We start from the raw sequence: 21,406 nt of genomic DNA, 5'->3' as shown, positions 1-21,406 counted from the left end.
CTTTCCAAAGTAATATATTCCAGTGCTTCACTGTCACTATGGTTGGACAGCTCATTTTTTTGTTTTGCTTTCTCCCTAGTGTCTTATTTAAACTTCCATTGCTCCTTCTAAGGGACATTAATTATTGTCCTTTTCACTTAGACAGATTGTCCCTTTCCTCTTGAAAGCAAACTTTCACATTACTGAGGATTCCTGACCTCAGTCCTCTCATTTCTAGGCTCCGTTCTATCATTAGAAGTCATTGTCTTCTGTATCTTTTCTCTATTTTGTTTGTTTGAACTCCCTCCACCTTTAAGTGTGGCTTCTGAAACTAAATAGCATATAATTACTCAACATCTGAAAACAGAATTCCTATTTATTAATCTCACAAGATTTGGTGGGGTTTTGCAGCTTTCTTTTTGCTATGGCACAAAATTAGCAACATGTTGATCTTAATCTCTTCACATCCTAGGGGTTTTTATCATTAATTATTGTACTTTATTAAATAATCATTGAAGTGCTGTTCCTTAACACTAGTATCAAATTAATATTAGATATGTTTATCTGGCAGACATTTAAAACTACTATTTTTTCTAAATTATAAGTTCAAAAATTACTGAAGAATGGGCCAGATTTTTGCTGCTTGACAATTACATATAGCACCAGGAGAACTGGGTTTGGAGTCATGATGGAAAATGGGTAAACTCCTGAATATGTTCCTCTTTTTTCTTACATGAATAGTATACTCCAGAACTATCAAATTCTTCTACCATGTGAATGGTTAAAAAGGAAAAATGAGCAAGTTGGCCAATGCTGATAAGATAACTTCATGAAATGCAAAGAATAAGTTAATAAATTTTATGTTTCTGCTGATAAGTCAAGGATTTATAATGTTAGTAAAAATTACTTCAGCTTATCTTTTTAAACAAAATTACTCCCATGTCATTTTCATCCGCTCATTTGCCTCCTTTCACTGTGATAAAACCATGGTCAGTCATTTTGCCAGGTTTTTGCTACTTTAAGTAGTGACACAAATATATTAATTTCTGCTTATAAGTTCTTATTTTCTAAACTGGAAATGAGCAGGAATGTTGGCCTCTCGTTGATAAGAAGTTGCATGATTTATTTGAAATTAGGCTTTGTTTTGTGCATCTTTAGTAAGTAGTGCATGGGACTCTGGTTTTAGGTATGACTATTTGTGAATGACCCCTTCTTTTCCCAGCTGAAGTAGATGATGATCATTCCACTCTGTACTAAAAATCTGATCATTGTGACAAGCAGTACAGGGAGACTCTGGACTGAAGAAGGTACAAGCTTCCAACAAAATAAAGGGCTCTAGTGAAATGTAGTGATAAATGCAGCCAGCCATCCCCAGCTCCCAGTGAGATTGCAGTAGCAGGTAACATGATTCCAGTGGCTCTATTCATATCACAATAAGACCCAGAAGAAATTTAGTATTTTTAATACATGAACAGTAATGAGAGGCAGCTGAGAGAAGTAATGCATGCCATTTATTTAGAGCTATTGGAAGACCAGTCAACCATCTCATGATCTTGCCAAGCCTAACAGCTCACGTGGTGGTATCTGGTGGGTTTTATTTAGGGTTTAAACAGAGAACTGCTTGAAATGATACACTGAAATAAAACTATGGCAAAGCTATTATATAGTCTACTTGAATGGAGTTGTTTATGTCAGCACCGCCTTCAACTGAAACACATAATATTCCATTAAATATCTGTCTACATCATTCAAAAGCATGGTAGAAATTGCAGTACCACAATTACTGCTTCAGATACTTCCTATGGAGTGACCCATGATACCTAATGGATTCTGTCAGGCATGTTTTAGAGCTTTGAGTTAGATGACTTCAATTAGAATACCTGAGTCAGGATGCAGCCAAGCCTTCAGTAGAAACTTCACCATTTTGCTGAAAACAGAAGCAGTTTCTTACAGGAATGAACTTACTGCCCTCTCATTACTCAGTATTTTCATGCCTGGCTTTAGTTCAAAAACTTTGTTTTTGTTATTCAAGGCAAAAAACCCCACAGATTCAACAATTCAACATCTTAATGCATTCATGGCTTTTAAGATTTTGGGTTTTTTTAAATAGAGCCAGTCTGTGAACGGAGACAGAAGCTGCTAAGTGCAGATTCCATATTTTGCCAAGGCCACAATTTAAAATTTCACCTCAATCTTATCTGTTACAGGCTACTGAATAGGAGATAAAACACCTGATGAAGAACATGGCTGCACACCACCTTTGGAGAAAGGGGCAGAGTGAAGAGGCATAACTCTTAGAAAATCATACTAGTTAACAAAAGTGGAAAAGTAAAAGGTGTTTGAAAGCACAGGAAAACTAGCACTATATTTGGAGCACATTTTATGTATCTTTATATGCAGATTTACTTTGGCTGTAAAGCTCAAGGAGGAGCTTTACCAAATGGCAAGCATACTAACACAACCCTAACTCAATTACAACTTTTTCTTACTGAGTTTTTGGGATAAACTTCTGTCTCAAAGCTGTATTCCAAAAGCAGCAGGAGATTTTTTAAAAAAATCCTTCATCCAGCAACAGAATTGCTGCAGGAATGTTTCTGGGTACTGTCAGGCCATTCCTCTTCTGAGGAACCTGCAAGATTTGAATTATTTTGAGTAAGTTTTAAATCTCTTTTCAATTAATTTAATTCTCATAAGTTTTAACAGCCTTTTACAGTCAGCAGTTACTGAAGTTGCAGTTCAGCTACTCTAGTACACTTCACAAAGTCAAGCCTTTGAAATCTATGGATGCTTTCTTCTCTGCTACTGCACCTCATGCCAGCAAGTACAGATGAAAAGTCATTAAGTACAAGACAGAGGGTCATGAGCAAAAAATATTTTTTAAAATATGAGACTTATGTCTGACCTGCTTCCCCCAAACCAATTTTGTCTCTGTGGCTACAGCCACAGGTGTGACAAAACATTTGGGATTTTTCTAAAAAAGTTTATATACTTAAAATGTCACTTTTCAAAAAAAAATCATCTTTTATTCTTAAGCAGGTTTCCAAAGTGCAGAGCATATCTGCAGGAAAACAAGTCTTGTGGCTGTAAAGCTTCATCAGATAATACATTAAAGACCCTCCACAGTGAGCACAGCCAAAAGTTGCACAGTGTAAGAGAGGACAAATCTCTGTTAACTCACCTGGTCTGGCAGTGCTTTAGGAAGGGGCAAGTCCATCTTCTGAAGTCGAGTCTAGAATACTCTGGTATGATAATCACTCAATCTCTTGCAGGTTCTTTACACAAAATCATCCAGAAGAACCGTTACAGTTTACTACAAATACTTTGATTGTGTAAGAGGGGAAAGATTCAAAGTTATTCTTACCTTCTATTACTACATAAAATGTAATCATACTGTAGATGAATTTGCCATGCTAGTGGTGCATGCCATCATTAGATTGCAGATTACTGCACTGAAAATCATGACCAAAGTGTGTATTTTTATTTAGAAAATCTCAATTGTCTGTTTCCATATCACTTAATCTATTATTCAACATTTCCAAGTTTTATGAAATTAATACAAATACTTCTTCACTGATGCAGAAATTCTGATGATCTGATACTCAGAAATACAAAATTATTTAGCCTACTTTAATGTCACAGCTACGTGGCTTTTGAGAGGGCTTTATCTCCTGTGTCCCAGCTCTACTGGTTAACTTATACAACTCACTATGTTCAACTGACAGCTGATTGTTATGTCAATATTACACCCTTGGGGAAAAAACATATTTAGGGTTTTTTTTAATAGACTCCATACCTATCTGTATTTGAGTATGTTCTTGTTATCTGTCACAGGATAAAAGCTCGTGATCCATTTGAACATCAGCATACAATTTATCCAGTTTATGAAGTACATTATACTCCAGCTGCTGGAGGAAAAGGCAAAAGCGATCCTACCTGCAGGCATGTAAAACTGATTATACTGTCACTGCTTCTTTCTCCAGGAAGAGGTGGAATGTTACCATTAAACATTTTCATTGCAAAGTTTCTACATAGGCAGTAACGCAGGAATGCAGTGGGCTGCAACACTAGTACATTTTTGAATGGTAGTACACATCTAGTACAAATCTAATTTTATTATCTTGGTTTTACATGAGAAATTGTGAGTGGTTTTTTCCTTTTAAATAGAATACTGAGGACTTGAGGAATTATTGAGGATTTTGCTATCTGATGAGGTCTAAAAGAGCCTGGGAATAATTTTGTCTGCCCAGCAGCAGCTGACAGGCTAGGGAGTATGCAAACCACCCCCTCTGCCCTTCTTTGTGCCTGCATGCAGGGCAGGATTGATGATCCTGGTTACCAATCTCTCCCCCATGTGAACCATGAGGCTATCCAGGCTATTTTAATGGATCCAATAAAGCATTCCTCAGACAATTAAAGGTATTCTTCAAGGCCTGAAAAACACTTAGTCCAGAGAGGATCAGATCAAAAATAGCCAAAGAACTAGAAAGTGGAACTAAATAAATAGCAGTACCAGATAATCTTCATGCAAATAGAAATTCAGGGACTTGAATTGTTGTTTACCACAGTTCTGTTTACTCTGGGCTTTTAATGTCCCTTTATATTCATTCCCACCACTGATAACCTATGCACTCTTAACCTTAAACAACAAGAAAGCAGTATCTCCACACAAGTCTGAGACCCTGCTTCTGTAGCACAACTGAAATATCTGTAGGCAAATGAATTCACAACCTCCATCCATTTCCCTCCCCTCTCTATTAAAAACAAATGAGAAAAAACCAACCGAAACCAACCAAAATATACACACAACCCCCCCAAATCAACAAAAAACCCCAAAAAAACAAAACAAAAACCCAACCAAACAAACAAAACAAAAAACCAACCAAACAAACAAAACAACAAAAAGAAAAACCCAAAAGACCAATACCCAAGAGCAACCAAGCAAACAAAAAAAACCCCAAACACAAAAAATGCCAACCCAGTACTGTTCCTCCACTGCCAGCAAATGCAACTATTGTGACAACCTCATGTTGTCCCTATGTGGGCTGTTGTTTCCCAGCTGAACCTTGCTGTATTCCTTACTGGAAGGTTACAGTCACAAGTAAATTGCAGTCTATCCCACAGAAGTATGAAAAAAGTTTACACACCTAAAACCTGTCAGATTTTTATTCATACTGCATACGCATCCAATCTGCCACTCACAAAAATCTCTGAGGCCTCACTGATACCCATAAAGGGACAAAATGAAGTTTGGGGTGGCATCTACAAGCCTTCCATTTCCTAGCCTGACTGGTGACCTAAAAAAAAGTTTTCAGTATTAGGTTTTTACAAGATGTAATTTATACTATGGCTGTCAGGAATTAAGATAGTAGTTGCCATGGAGCTTTAATCTTTTTTTAGACTTTAGTCAAAGGGAGCTGAAAATCAGTATGCTGGGTAGAGCCCTGCTCAATAGAATTTTATTCAAATTGGGGCAGGATTTAATCCTAATTTTTCTGCTGAACATTAGTATCAAAGGTTCTAGAATTCATTCTGTTTTCTTCTCTCTTGAGAGTCTTAAACCTCACTATATTCAACCCAAAAAGTACCTGAGTTGCTTCCCCTCTATTCCTTCAACTATCAACTGTAACTTTCTTATAATCTTCATGTGCACAGCTAATTTCACTGTAGTGAAATTCATTCACCAGTTCTTTCATTTTAGTGGAGGCATTCTGTAAGTATATGAAAGCAAAGCTTTAGGGAGGATTTTTTTTTTTTTCTATGCACACACTAATCTCTACACTGGAAAACAGGCCTTTGAAACAGAAATTGCAGTTTGAATCTGTGTCTATGCTACTTATAACTTCCTTGATGTATATTTAAGAAAAAACCCCAAAAGCATACAATGTATGAAGTGCATCTCTGAGCAGTACAAAACTGGCCATGCTACAGGCAGTATGCTCTGCTGGAACACAGCTGCAGCAGAACAGAAATGCAATTCAGTTTAATACTTGCAGTTAAAACAGGCTCTTAAAACTGAACTTGCCCTATATGAGGTAGATTAAAAGAATGCAGATATAGATGAAAAAAATTAGGAATTCGTTAAAATAAGCTTTTAGAACTCTTACCCACCAAAAAATTAGAAAGGATTCAGATGAAATCTTAACTTGACCTTGAAACTTGGATTCAAAAGCAAATGGCAGCTTCACTTAATGAAAAATTTCCCAGAATTTTCACTAAGTACAACTGTTTATTGCCCAGCTGTAGTGGCACTGCATAATCCTCAAGCTGTTCCAAAGACTGCAGAGTAATCAGAAAATTGTCACAGGAGAGAATTCCAAACCCCTTTCAACTCTTTCATGGCATGTATTATAAAAGAGGCATGATAACAGCAAAAAAAAAAAAAAAAAATACATCCTTTCCCTTCTACAGTATGTAAGTGTGGGACTTGAACACTTGCACATTAACATCTGTTTCTACCACAAATAGCACTGATAGTCTTACCTAACTAGCATTGGACAGAAAAACAGTTGTGGGTTTGAGTGAAAGCCCTGCTCACCAACTTCAGAGGATCTAATGCAAAGACCTGTGGCATATTTTTCAGTCTGAGGTGTCAATATCAAAGACTTGCAGAGCTACTGGAAATGAGACCTCTTAACAAAAGAAATATAAATGCAGATAAGAGAGAGAAAGAAGTCCAAGCCCTCAACTTGCTGGTGTGGCCAAACAGCTCATGTGAATTCAGACAAACCATAGCAGTTTCCTTAAAGCTGAAGTTAGAGACTTTTAAATGAAGTCTTCAAAGTTAGGAAATGCCATCTTTTCTATAAAGGCCCATTTCAGCTCTAAAAGGATCAAAAAAAAAAAAAAATCCTTATATAAATTCAGGGAAGAAAAGGGCATTTCCTTTACCTTTATTCTGAACCAGTTTCAAGACCTGTCAGTATCAAATTACCATTTCTGGATTAGTTAGTGTAGATTAGTTAAAGCTTGGCAGTGAAATACAGTTAAAACTAGTTTAAAAAACAAAGTATTATCATAGTGCTGCAGATATCAAGATGGCCTTACAATATAGATGGCAAGTATTAAATTGCTTGTTTTGCTTTCAAAACAGTATGCTTTCTCTTATGTATATTTGTGTTTTGCTTTAAGGCTTATTTCATCAAAATTAATCAAACCAGTTTACAGGACAGTGATCAAGAAACATTCTTGCTCCAATAAAATTTTTTTAAAATAGCTTATTGGGGACATTTTGCTGCTGATGAACTTGCATTACTTCAAAACTGGAAGGCAAAAACAAAGAACTTAGAAGTGCACCATTTTTTCAAAAGCTACAAAAAACCAAGATGTAACTAGGCTGAATTAGAATGCAGCACTGATTTTCAAAAGAGAAAGCAGTAAACTGTGTAGTCACATGTACTACTATCAAATTCCAAAGTATGCATTGCCCTGATTAATTTTTTTATTTTGCAAAAAGATAGACTTACTTCATGAGACTCAATACATATCTTGAAGATGAACTGGTTTAACAGTTCTTCTTTTCATTTTGACTTCACTATCGAGGTTCATCCCAGAAAAGTAATTCAACATTAAGAAGCAACTTAAGAATACTGTACTTACCTTTCTGATTTCATACTAGCATCTTATGTGCATCTTCAGCAATTATCATTGATCTTCTATGGGAATGGATAGAAACCCATAAAATTTAGGTTTGGTTAAAAAAAGCAGTGAAAGGCTAGATACCAGATAACCTCAGATCTTTTCTCATGTATGTCTTAACAACAAATTAGCTAGAGCATTTAAAAGAAATAATTGCAGAAGCACCCAGTATATTTGAGGCATGCTACTAATTTGCAATATAAACAGAACTATTCCTACATTTGAGTAATTTCATACATTAAGCCAAGCAAGTGCCATTTCTCCAGCACTATCTTCACTAGAAGCCTTAAGAATTCCTATTCACTGCTAAAAGGGTCATTAGAATAGAAGAAAGCATCCCTGCATTAAAGATATTTATCTGGACCACTTTCAAAATCTTAAATTTCCTTTCTGTATCACCCCAACACCTCCTACTTCAGCAATTATTTCAGAGGAATTATGTAAGGCTCCCAGATTTCCTCTCTGCATTGGAAAGAAGTATTCTTGATATATCCAGTATAATTTAAGCAATACTTTTCTAGATAAATCAGTAACATTAATAGTTACAATTTCACTTGTACTTTGTTCTGCAACTTCAATGCTTACTTAAGCAATGTTTGTTTTTTAATACTAGGGAGCATGTCCATTTTAGGTAAACGTTAAATGTTCATATAATTCTCAGCCCTAGGCTTCCAATCAATCTTCTTGAGAAGGAAATTTGAGCCATAACAAATAAAAAAAGTCAAATGTTCAGAAGACAACTTACTGTCACTTATCTCCAACAGCAGGTCTGATCACTCTCCATCAATAGCCATGATCCAGCCCGTTAAGACTATTTTTGCAACCTGAGATCAGCCAGTAGGTGTGAAGCAAGGTAGGGAGAAGGTTTACCCTCTATCCCATCCTACTAATGGTCAGAGCCCTTACAGGAGTTTCCTGCAGGAGCTGTTTACTTACTGTGGTACAGGTCTCCCCACTGGAGCACTACTCCACATCATAAACCTACAATCTTAGAGCAAAAACTCAAACCTTTGCCTTGCCACTCCCCTGGTACATACTACTACTTGGAAATGCTCAATCCTGCTAAGGAATTAGATCATACCTGAGGAAAAAGACTTGGTATGTTACTTACCTTTTGATACTGAGCATGCTGTGCATCGATTTGTGCCATCTGGTGTGAGGCTTTGTGCCCTGCATGACACATTCCACCCTCAAGCCCCAGCTGGCACAGCCCTCTAGTGGAGATGCAGGAAGGAGTTCTGATGGCATTCATCCATCCCAGCTCACTTTTGCTCATCTGCCTGCCTTCTGGGCCGCTCCCAACTCAGCACAACTGCCTTCTAATTGGGCTTGGCCAGAGCTGGTGTCACTTTTCCCTCTGTACTGTGAAGGGAAACCTTAGCAGCAAGGGACAGAGACCTACAGGGACTTCTGAGCACTTGCAGCCCACCCTCAGGCAACCCCACAGCCAGCCCTGCAGAGCTGCTGCCTGCCTTGCCAAGCCCACCCTAATTCCAGTCTCAAGAGCACTGGTGAGCAGGAACCCTAGGGCTGAACTGTGGTACCTCACTCACTTCTCCATTAGAATCTCCCATTGCAAAGGAGCAGCAACAGGTGTTTTCATCTTTTTTTTTAACCTCCTTTAAGGCATGGGGGTGAGGAAGTTCACTTTTAACCACCACCCAAGTAGTGTTTAAATACTACCGGCATACTTCAGGACAACACTCTTACATCACCTGTCAGAAACCTGCTGGGATTTGTCTATTGGCTCTGTGCCATGCATGCTTATGTTTTGTTTTTTTAGTTATCTATCAACTTTTTATTGAAAACTTTTGCCTTCAGGCTTTTGAGGTAGTTGCCCAAGTCCAAAAACTTTGGTGCTGTGCCTAAACCCGGGTTTGGCCACATGCACACACAAATCCTGCCTAAGGAAGCGCAAAGTTTACACCCCAGAGAATACCAGTCATGATTCAGCTCTCTACACATGGATTATAATGAAGTTTCCATCACATTTCCAGTTCCTGTTCCCTAAAACGTTAATATCCCCTCCTCTCAAGGGATCCTTCTACCACTTCAAGCCTTATAGAGAGTTCATGTTAAATGATAAGGACCACATCAGGATGCTTGACAAAACCTAGTATCAAAAACTGAGTATACACCATAATTATATCATATCCAAAAACTGACTCCCAAGTATAGTCACAAAGACAGAAGTTTAATGTTGGCAAAAAAGAAAAGTTTAAGTTAGTGGTATTTTCTTCCTTGCAATAACATACTGATCATATGAAAGTCACTGGAGAGGTCTGCTTATAGCTCGGAAGACTTTTACAGTTACAGCTGAATTCAAAACCCCTAACTCCAAACGCGTGATGTTAACACAAAAACTGAAAATGTAAAACTTGGGATAACCAACAAACTCAGTTGTTAAGATGCTAGCAAAGATATGAGGCCTTTCAACCCCTTTACCATAACACGAGAAGTTCTTCAGTATCTTTCCCACCACCATTATTTCAGGATTCACAAGGTTCTTTAAAATACTAACGGGGTAAATTGAAACCAAGCGCCATCTGCTTGTAATGTCTTCTGTGAAAGGTCTGAAGCCACCCTGTTTCAATTATTTGGTTATTCAGTGCAGAAAGTTAAAGATCACAGAAGGCATAACAGTTTTTAATATTAATATTATAGAGTAAAAATTATTGCATAGTCTTATGCATTTCCTAAAACAACGTTCTGTGGAAATGAAACATTTTAATATAAAAGGATCAACTCTTTAAAACATAGATTGTTTTCACTACCTCGATCTCCTATCTTTTTTTGATTTGTCAGTACATTTGTCCATCGTTTTCTCATTGTCTCCTCTGCACTTGGGGCAATACCATTTCCCCTTTGGTTTGTACGTGAGTCCAACGCAGGAAAAGTGGAACCACTCAATAGGGCACTGTTCATTGTCACATCCTATCATTTCGCCGTAAGACACTTGGTTGCATAAGCAGTAAGTCGGTTCATTGGGATCAATTGCAAATTCTACAGGTGAAACCTCTCTCTCCTGTTTGGCTTTGGAGCGTTTTTTCTTCTTGGAAGATTTGGATCTTTTCTCTTTAGGTGGCTGGTCATCGCAGTCATCGATGCCATTGGCTATGTGGCACAGGTCACGACTTTCGCTGGTTCGCTGGCGACGAGGCCTACGCGAGGATCTCTCTGGCTGGCAGGACTCCATCTTGGCCTTTTCTAGAGGCTTTTCGTTCTCAGACAGATCTTGAAAACACTGAGAGTGTGTTTCCATTTGACGGGCTCTGTTCTCTACCAGTTCTAGCATCTGAGTAACTATTTGAATTTTTTCATCTCCAAGTTCTTGACTGTTGATTAACGCACGCTGAAGATGCTGCTGCAAGCGTTTCTTCTGAACAGGATCGTTTTCTGACTTGTATTTTTCATAGACATCATCTATTTCTTTTAACGCTTCTATAAAATAAAAATAATCATAGGAATAATTACACAAGATGGAACATGCTCAAGAAAACAAATGTATTTCTAACTGATGAGAAATAGTACAAATCTTAATTACAGTATACCCTAGTGGGTTAGATTGAAAACATCATTCAAGTGCATGTGGTCATCAAATCAATGTTTAAGGTCACAATCTGTTGCAAGAAAATATTCTCATGTTCTAAGAAAGAGCAAACTTATTTTAGCCACTGGAAAAAGAAAGGATAACACAAGAGAGGGGAGATGATAGTTATTGAGGCATGGATAATCCAGATCCTCCTTCCATCTAAAACAGGAGGAGTTTTTCTTAAGAGAGAGTCCTTACCACAATAATTCCAAAACTCGGCCAGCAAACCAAAGCAATCCCTTATTTTATCACACGAAGAATCCTGAAATTCATAGAATTGTCATATATTGTGATATATAACACCCCAGAATTAGCTTATCCAGGTCCTCTGCCTTCCCCTCTTATTCATCTCAAGGTCTGGCATTACATTTTCAAGTAGACACAGTTATAAAAGGAATATGATAACTGAAGTTACATAATAGCAAATTTACAATCATTATGAAAATCAACTTACACCCCTCAAAATACTTTCCCTATTGCCAAAACAAATTACAGCAAGCTGCATTTTAAATCAGGATTGAACTTTTCAGAACTGGTGACCTTCTCTTTAGTGCATCATAGGATATTTTTAAGCAACTAGTAAATGAGTGGTTCACAGTTTGATTTCCAAGCTTTCCCTCTTCCAAGTCACGCAAAGTAACTGCATGAGTTGCTGTGAATCTTTCACTAAATTTAGTTCTAAGAAGCAAGTTGAATGAACCCGAATAGGACATCAATAAATGTCTTGTAAATCAGTCTCAGTCTGTACTCTGCTGTTCTATATTGCTGGATTTTAAAATTACTTTTTGCAAGCCAAATGTTACCCTAGATCTACACATAAACGACAGAAACTCCGAAGAGGGAAGGAAATAATTAGAAGAGCTGGCAGTGAAACTTGATGTTGGGTACAGTATTGGTTCAGTCAGAACTTAGGATTTTATTTGAACAGGTAAGACAGTCTATAAATGGTACAAAACTATTTACTTCTAAAGCAGAAGTTATGCAGTACAATCTACCTCTTCCTAAAGACCTGCATTTAAATAATTTGCTTTCATTTTAAAAGAATTTGTCTGCACTGTTGTGAAATGATTCATGCTTGTTATCTCAACATCATTCCTAGTGATATTTTTTTCCCTGCTGGTATCTTGGAACAGTAGCTTAAGCATGAACAACAGCTTTTTACTATATATTCTGAAACCTGTATGACAACAGGAGCCAATTGCATTTTGTTCTGTTCCAGACTTTCACTAAGGTAAGATAAAAATCACTTCTCTGGCCTGTCCAGTAACTCAACCTGTATTTTCTGTATTTTAATATCAGCATTCCAGCTACCATTTAAACCATAAGCTTTGTTTCCCTGCACCTTCACTTGCCTGTTGCCCTGACAAGAGAAATAAAATTTAAAAAAAAAAATCTTACTCTCAGCTCCTGAAAAGCATAGAGTAGGGTACTTTGTATGCTGTTGAACAAGAAAGGCATAACCAGAGTACAATATTGTACAACCACACTATCTCCCACCCAGACTTCTTTTTTTGGAGGCAGAAGTGTAGGCACAGATAGATGAGATGGATTTCCTACATTCGAAGTGCCCTACGCAGAACCATTCACAAACAATAGCTGTTCACTTGTTCATACTGTGACAGAGAACAACATTCATCCTACATCAATTATTGCCTGGATGCAGCCTGTGAAAATATGCTGAACTTTACATGGATCAACACCCACTAAAGAGAGCAAAGAAGTTTTCAGACTGACAGAGATGGGAGTTTACCAAACTTCTTGTGATTCCCCAAAGATTAGACAAGGCATTCATGCACCCTAATAAACAGCTCTGAAACCTCTGTTTAAAAAACAAAACAAAACAAAACCACAAAGAAAAAACTCCAACCCAAACCAGGGCCAAGTGTTCATTACAGATAATCTGATGAGGTCTGGTGGAGCTAATAAAACCTAAAACGATTTGTTTTCTAAGCACAAGGGTGACTTTTTTCCTCCTCCACAAGCCATCGCTACCTTTTAAAATTAGCTGAAATAATATGGCATTCCTTTTACATTTTCAGGCTTGGGTCTTAAATATTTTTATCCCATTTTTAGGGTTTTGAAGATTTTTTGTTGTTTTTGTTTTTTTTGTTTTTTTTTAAACAGTTGAAGGCTTCAATTAAAACTAGCAGCAAATTTCTTATATGACCCAGTACTGGTGGCTGGATAAAAAGACAGCAATAAACAGCCTAAAGAAAATATTTAATCTATTAAAGTCTGAGGATTGCTGGCTAGTCACCATGGATCAGGAGGTAAAGAGTCAGTCTCGATTAGGAATTCAAAATGCTGCAGGCAAGTCTATGCCATTTAAACTTTAAAATCCCAGGCAACTTACAAAAGCCTGTTCTTATGTGTTTTCTTGGGTAATTAGAAAGATAATTGAAAGAATCCCTTCACAACAGCTGCCTCCTGAGGTGGCCCTTCAACGTCAGAGGCCTTGCCGGTCCCCATGGTCCCCTCCAGCCCACGCCGAAGGAGGGAGATGCGGCTCCAGTGCCAACTCCACGGGATCAAATTCCTGCCTCATGGCAGGGGCCGGCTTGCAGCTGCCGAGCACCGCTGTGTCCCGCAAACTCCGCGGGGCGCAAGGTCTTTTAACCGGCACCGAACCTGCCTCCCGAAGGAGCCTTTGGATGAGGTTTAGGGCAGCTTCCCGCTCCACAGCCTCCCTTCACGACCCAAGGGAACGCTGCGGGCGCTTTATGTATCCCCGCCCCCACCGTGCGTGCGGTCCACCGTGGGACGGGCGCTGGGCTCCGCCGGGGCACCGCCTCCCCGGTCCGCACGGCGGGAGGAGCCGCGGGGAGGCCGATTTCCGGACCCCACCTCCAGCGGCAGCGCCGCCGGTTCGGGCGGCAGGGCTGCCCAGCGGGGCGGAAGCGACCCCAAACGGCGGAGCCAGGGCCTAGCGCCGGGCAGCGGGGCCCCGCCAGCCCCGAGGCGGGGCGGCCTTCCCCGGGACCGACCGGGCGCCGGGAGCCCCGCGCCCCGCAAGCTCAGCCCCGCGGGGCCCCAGCAGGGTTTCACCCCGGCCCCGGCTCCTCCGCGCCGGGCGCATGTGCGGCGAGCGGAGGCCGTCCCCTTTCCCCTCTTTCCCCGCCGCCCGGTGCCCCGCGGCGGCGCCCACCTTGGCACTGCGTGTCCATCTCCCGCAACAGCGAGGCGTTGCGCTGGATGTCCAGCGGCAGAGACTCCACGCACTCCAGGTAGTCCTGCACGTAGAGCGAGAGCAGCCGGGCCCGCTCCCCGCCCGGCGCCGCCGGCCCCGCCACCAGCTGTGGCCCCGCCAGCATCATCCCCCCCCGCCAGCAGCACATCCGCCGCCGCCGCCGCGCCGCCCGCACCGGGCGCGGGGTCCTTGCGGCGGCCCCGCTCCCTTCTCCGTCTTCTTCTCCTCCTCCTGTCGCGGCCCCGTTGCCCTGGGGCGGCGGCGGCCGCGCCCGGGGGGCGGTGAGCGCTCGCCGGGCCGGGCGGGTGCGACCACCCCTCCGCGGGGTCCCGCGGGTCGCGCGCCCCTTCCCGCGGTGCCGCTGCCGGAGCAAAACCCCCGCTCGGCGCCCCCGCCCCTGTCCGGAGCGCGCATGCGCGAGGCCCTGCCCTTATAAGGCGCGGCCGGTGGCGCTGCCAAGGGTTCGCATTCTCCCGCCTTCCCCAGGCGCGCGCTCCCATTGGCCCGGCGCGCGGCGAGGGGCGGGAGCGCGCGCGGGGGGCGGAGCTTCCCATAAGGGCGCCCGGAGCCGCCGCCGCTTCCGCGCCTCGGCGGAGCCGCCACCCGCGCGGGGATCCCCGCGGGGCAGCGCGGACTGCTCCTGCCCGCAGTAAGAGCCACCTGATCTCTCTTCAAAGAAGAGCAAAGAGGATTTGGGATGAGCTGTTATTTAGGGAAGCTGAGTGACGTTTTTACCCTGAGAAATCATTTCAAGAGTATTTTAATTAAGGTATCAAGGAACTTTGGCCTTTTAAACGTCACTCGCCAAACAGCAAATCTCCAAAATTTGACAGTGTCCTGTCTTTCCCATGCCCGTTGCAGAATTTGTATCAAATCTTGGCCACAATTATAGTAGGAAACAAAAGCTAAATTGTACTTTTTGACTATATACTAAAATGTCGAGATTTCATCTCCACTTCTCTTTGACATTTTCCAGGTCTTTACTACATGAATAATAATTGGTAAGCATAAGGAAAGGAAAATTAATTTTGTCGAGTCTTGAAACACCCTGCGGAGACCTGTATACTTTGCATTGTTTCATTTATATTTTAGGCACCCAAAAAGTTATCAGGGGAAAATGCGTATGGTCAATGTAGCAAAAAAAACAACCAAACAAAAAACAATTAGAGATTTTTGAATTCAGGAATAAAATTGAAAAGAAGTAAATACAAATCCCCAGCCTGCCTTCTGTCTTGCATTCCTAGCTCTAGCTGAGTAGCCCACACTAAAAGAGTACTCCTACTAATCTTGTATATAGCATTTCAGGACGGCATGATCTGGAGTAGTGGTGAAGCAGCATCACAAGTTGCTCAGAGAAGTTGCTTAATGTCCATCCTTGGATATTTTTCGAGCCTCCCTGGATGAGGCCTGACACAACCTGATCTGCCTGTGAAGCTGGCTCTGCCTTGGTGGCCTCCCAAGGATCCCATCCAGACTCCTTTTCCCTGGGATTCTGTCTCTATGTGGTCTGCCCCAAATAGCTCCATGGCTATTCCTACAAGAAAATTAGTATCTCACATGATGGCAGTCTGCAAGTGTTATTTTCTTAAGACCCTATTTCACAGAACTATTTAAACATTCCTAACTTCCAAGTCACAGAGCTGCTAGGCAGGTGTTCTACATGGCAGGGATTTTCATATGTCTGTGTCCAAGCTGTTGAGTAATTGTAGCTGCAGACAGTCAGCTTTGCCCAAGTCAGCAATGTGTTGGCAAGGTCATAAAAATGAATGAAAACAAAGTTGTAGACAGTACTTTCAAAACATCCTTCACTACACTGATGTCACTCTGGCCAAAAAACCAGGAAGTCTGTAATTCTGCGTATTCATGTTCTTAAAAGGGCACCTTCATCTTAAAATGAACAGTTTGCTCAGGTTAATGAAGCCTCAGATAATTTTTTGCTACTTGTCTCATTTTTGGACAAATAGATTTAGAAAGTGGCAGTAGCCTGGTTACCTTGGCTTCCCTCTGCACTAACTCACTGAAACTTTACTGTGTAGTGGTCATTGCTGTCACTTCTGAGTAACTGAGGACTGAATTTTTTTATATAATATTAACAGATAACACTTAAGCCAGTGAAGAGGACCTGGATTAATATATTTGATACAATATTCTTGAGAAAGGTGTTGGCTCTTTTGAGGGGTTATGTTTGTGCTTCTAGTCAGTTTGAATAGGTGTAACATTCTGCCATCTCATGAAGAAATAAAGCTAAGAAACAGGAGATTCCCCTACAGAGCAGAAAAAATAAAGCAGAAATGTTCATTCAAAATTAACATTGTATTTAAAAGTAAATGTTAATTACTGTTAAGTATGAATTTAAACCAAACATTTTTGCATAACTTTTTTTTTCTCACAAGAAACTGTGCATGCACTGTCAGTAAAGAAATAGCCAAGAAAATATTTCATACATTTGTTACAGGTGGTTTCTGTGCTAAAAGCTTTCTGTTTGTCACTATGGGGGAAACAGTATCTAAGGTGCAGAAGAGAATAGCTAATGACTTCTGAATTTAAGTGTTGTCTGCTGCTTTCAAACACTAAAATAAAAATTTTAATTTTGGGGAACCTTAAGAATGCAGCAGAGGCACTGGACCAGATTTCTCTAGGAAAAAGAAGCCTTAGCTTGCTGCATGTTTGAAGCCTCAGGGGAAAGGAAAGCAAGAAGAGCTGATTGAATTCTCTGCTTTGCTCATGCCTCAAAATGGCTAAGAGCAAGCACAGGAGAATTTTGATGTATTGGGCTCAAGTTTGCAGGTTGATTGATAGCTCTGAGAACCAACTGTGTCCCTTCTTTCACAGTCTGTACGTGAGAATAATCTGGAGATAGGAACAGGCATGGTAGAGCAAAACCTTGCTAATTGTAGAGACGGACAGGCAGAACGATCACACGTTTCCACCAACCATCTCTGCTAAGTGGGAAACTGTCAGCTTGAGGTTGATACACAGGGATGTGGTACTGGGGTGTGTTGCATCAAACATATCTCAGTAGCTGTTCACCAAGGGTAAGTAATATGTTCAGTTTATTAAATTTATTTATATATCTCTAAACTAATCCCAGTTTTCAGGAAGAATAGGTCCCAACTGTTTTTGTTTCTTCATAAATTACCAGGATAGGCTTTTAAAGTTCCAACCAAGGTTGGTTTTTAAGGTTCCAACCTTCTTTTTGTGAAAGATTTCATTATATTACAGATTTTACTATGATAAAAATATATCCAGAGATTTAATCCAACTTTTATTTTCCCCAATTTAAGTTTTGCCTCTCATCTTTCATAATCCTGATTTTAAATGCTCAAACGGATAATTCCTGTCCTGTTTCACCTAATAACACACAAGTTGGTTAAGGTTTGGTTTGGGTTTTTTGTTTTGGTTTGGTTTGGATTTTTGTGTTGTTTGTTTGTTTGTTTGTTTGTTTACTTTGGTGGGTTTTTTTTGTTTTGTTTGATTCTTTTGGTTTGGTTTGGGTTTGGTTTTATTTGGTTTGTTTGGTTATGTTTGGGGTTGCTTTTTTCTTTTTTCTTGCTTTCTGTTGATGACCCAGGAAGTGTTTCAGGCTGTGGAAAAAGAAAAGCAGCATTGTTGATGAGGACAAGTCCATAGGGGGCTGTAATTGTGAAAGACCTTCTTAGCATTTAGTAGGAATGCTCAAAGGATGACAACAAGGTACTTCTTTTAAGCAAAAGAACTAATTTTTGAGTATATATATTTCTTGTCAGAAATGCTTCTCTGTCTTCCATGGGATGAAAAGGATGAAGAATTATCTGAGATACCGCAAAAGTAAACAGATTTAAAAAAGAATGAGTACAAGCCAGATGGGCTTCTTAAGAGTCAGCTGAAAGAAACAATAGGCCATAGCAGAGTTTTGTACAGGTGATATTCTGGGAAGAGGCTATCCTTGCCAGAGATACTACTGTGTTTGACCAGGTAAGCTATTCTCAAAAGCTTTTCTAACATCAGGTCATCCAAAAAAGATAAATCCTGGTAATGCCAGACATTGCTTTTTGTTTTCTTTAAATATTAGGTTTGACTCATCTGGTGGAATTCAAAACATATGATTTCACTATTATTACTATTTTTCATTTACACAAGTGCAGAATACTTCAAAATAAGACATGGGCTGACAACAGATAATTTCAATCAGATGATAAACTAAACAGTAGATTTCCTGAAAATACTTTTTTCCCTGTTTGCTTCATCCTCAACTGTATCAAAGAGCTTTCTAGTACCAAGTGACAAATATCCTGCACTTATCAGGAGGTGTATGTTCTTCCTCATCCACAACATCTACTCTTTCTGCCAATATGTTATAAAAGAAAATCTCTTCCTGAATCTGACTTAGTAACCAGCAGGCTTGTATTAACATGGGAAGGAGGGCAGCCACAATATCCTGCTCAATTTTTTCTTTAAGCGGATAGGTTCTGGTAATTTCACCATGAGCAGACTGGAAAAGGGACTAAAAAGTGCAGACTAAGTATACTCCATGCTTTGTTTTGTAATAACTATTAATTAATTTATTTATTTATTATGGTTCTTCACATTCAGTTTCCATACTCTAATGCCACAGCAAAACACGTTTTAAGAAATTGGTAGGTCCAAGGCAAGTCATGTTAAGAAATTCACTTATATATGACTTCATTGCTTTCATGAGAGCATACTGACACATTGTCACTTTGTTTTGAGTAGAACCACACTGCTCCTTTTTGAGGCTATCAGCTCTGTTTGGAATACCCTCTGGAAATCAGCAGGAGCTGGGCACCACCAGCTTCTCACAGGTGCTATGGAGCATGCTTGGCTGGCACAGGAACTGCAGCTCCTTAGAGGAGGGGGACAGTGCTGATCAGCTTAGGGGCAGCATCTGGCCACTGCAATGATAGCACCACATGCATCATTTCCTGTCGTTTACAACATGGATCTGTCCACTTGTGTCTCAAGTAACACTTCCCTGTCTTTCTCTCCAGGAAGCTGCTTTCAGACAGTAACTCCTCTTCCTCAGATACTGTTATAAAGCAGAAATGATCAGTGGATTTGGTTTCCAGCTCTAGAACCAATCACCATTTGAAAAACCTCAGGAGGTGTGCAGATGATGTTTAGTTGAGCCAAGTTAGAAATGGTAACAAGGTAATCTCACTGCATTAACAACCATCTTTCTTGTCTTACCTCAGCCCTGAAACCTGTTCCTGTTTCATTCTAGTAAGTGAAGGAATCCACATGAATTTAAGGGAAAAGAACCAAGACCCTTTTGCACACAATAAAGAAAGGATTTTTGGTGTGTTCTTGCCTGAGGTCCCTGCTGACATGAATGCTGCATTTCTGTGATTTTGCTTCTCAGCACAGGTCATGTGAAAAACACATTCTTACTTCTTCCTTTTGTGAAGAACATATTTACACAAGTGCACCTTTGTAACCAAGATTATTAAATGAGGGTGGGCAGTGCACCTGCAGAAAGTTTCAGTAGGTGATAGTTTAAAACATTCATAATACTCTCCTATATGCAGATGTTAATTTTTCTTTCCAGCTCAGGAAATAAAGGTGGGAGTCATCCAGCTAAATATGTGGAATGAGAGAGAATCTTAGTACAAATAGGTAGTGCTGTAAAAATGTCTCCATTGACTGTAAGGGGAGTCCAGGTCTCTTGTCACAGAAGTCAGTGAAATGAATTCCACTCTGTATGCAAAAATGGGGTAATTACATGCCTATGATTACCATTTATGAATTTCAGAGTTCCCCTGAAAACTTGGACAGAGTTTCGGCATACGTCATTAAAACTCTGCAACAAACAGGGGGAAGCCTCATTTTAATTTTATTTCCCTCCTAGTGTGGATTTTTTTTTTTTCTCCTTTGGAATCTGCTTATTCTAACCTAGTAAAAATTATTAATTTCTAGTGCAACTGAAAAGTCATCACAAATAGCACCAGAGAGTCATTTCATATCTTCAAAATAACCCTATAGCACCAAATCACCCACATTAGGGGTTTTCTAGCAGTGCTTCTGCTAAGCAAATTTTTCAGTGCCATCACTTACTCCCAGTTACCAAAAAGTGGTATTATCCTTTACTACTAGGATATGACCAATGTATAGGGTTTTTTTTCCCAAGAACACATAGAGTTTACATTTGCTTTATTAGTCAGTTGTAATTGTGAGAAAAATTAACAGTTAAACAAGATGAATAAATTCCTGCCCCTCAAACATCCTCTCCCCCAAAATAATGAGAAATGTGGCATTTACTCCAATGTAAAGGAGGCTTTAGGCTGGAAGACTGCTGCCAAAATATAGGCAGCATCTGACAGAACATAGAACTTAGCTGCAGTTAAAATCACAGAATAACAAATAGGTGAGGCTGGAAGAGACTACAATGAGTCATCTGGTCCAATTTCCCTGCTCAGGCTGGGACCCCTAGAGCACAATTCACAGCTTGTGTCCAGACAGCTTTTGAACCTCCCTGAAGATGGAGATTCCACAACTTGTCTGGGCAATCTGCTCCGGTGTTTGGTTACCAGCACAGTAAAGAAGTTCTTCCTTGTATTCAGATGGAACTTCCTATATATCCATTTCTGCATGCTGCCTCTTGTCCTATTTCTTGGTACCACCTAGAAGAGCCTGGCTCCATCCTCTTGACACCTTTCCTTTGGATACTTATAGACATTGATAAGATCCTCTCTCAGCTATCTCTTCTCCAGGCTAGACACTAGCAGATTTGAAATGTAAAATATAAAACATCAGAGGATTTAGTAAATCCATGGGTTAGATCAGTTTTCTTACTAGTGACAAAATATCTTTTGCCCAACGTGATTCATCTCTACATTCATATTGAGGAGAAGTCCTTTTGCAGCCCACTTCGGCTTAACAGTTAATGTTACTTGACCACTAGTGGCAATGAAAACTTTAAAGGGCTGCAGGCTCAGATGTTGGAGCTGAACAACGCTTTTTTATTTGCAGGAATGTTACTAGAGGAGGAAAATACATAGCTGGTAACCACTGTAACT

At 40.2% G+C, this 21,406-nt stretch overlaps 2 protein-coding genes and 1 long non-coding RNA gene across 3 annotated transcripts in view; 2 read left to right on the top strand and 1 right to left on the bottom strand.

The window, feature by feature from the left end:
• The window catches only part of RWDD4 (RWD domain containing 4), a 31,229-nt gene extending 28,930 nt beyond the window's left edge, over positions 1-2,299 (top strand). The window contains exon 7 of the mRNA XM_059844598.1: positions 2,187-2,299. Coding sequence (XP_059700581.1) covers positions 2,187-2,198 — 12 coding nt within the window. The 3' untranslated portion in view covers positions 2,199-2,299. The remainder of the gene's footprint in view (positions 1-2,186) is intronic.
• Positions 2,300-9,786: 7,487 nt separating this feature from the next.
• On the bottom strand, positions 9,787-14,745 carry ING2 (inhibitor of growth family member 2). The gene is made up of 2 exons (XM_059844581.1): positions 14,352-14,745; positions 9,787-11,055 (listed from the first exon to the last, which is right to left on the bottom strand). Exons 1-2 carry the CDS (start codon positions 14,539-14,541, stop codon positions 10,385-10,387), a joined length of 861 nt encoding a protein of 286 aa, XP_059700564.1. The 5' UTR covers positions 14,542-14,745; the 3' UTR covers positions 9,787-10,384.
• LOC132326450 (uncharacterized) lies at positions 14,299-19,723 on the top strand. Its single transcript, XR_009486241.1, has 3 exons — positions 14,299-14,430; positions 18,140-18,347; positions 19,382-19,723. It is a non-coding gene; the product is annotated as an uncharacterized LOC132326450 (long non-coding RNA).
• The last annotated feature ends 1,683 nt before the right edge of the window (positions 19,724-21,406 follow it).

This window comes from Haemorhous mexicanus, chromosome 4 (genome assembly GCF_027477595.1).
Source record: "Haemorhous mexicanus isolate bHaeMex1 chromosome 4, bHaeMex1.pri, whole genome shotgun sequence".
Classification (NCBI taxonomy): domain Eukaryota; kingdom Metazoa; phylum Chordata; class Aves; order Passeriformes; family Fringillidae; genus Haemorhous; species Haemorhous mexicanus.
This window is presented reverse-complemented; position numbering and strand designations above follow the sequence as displayed.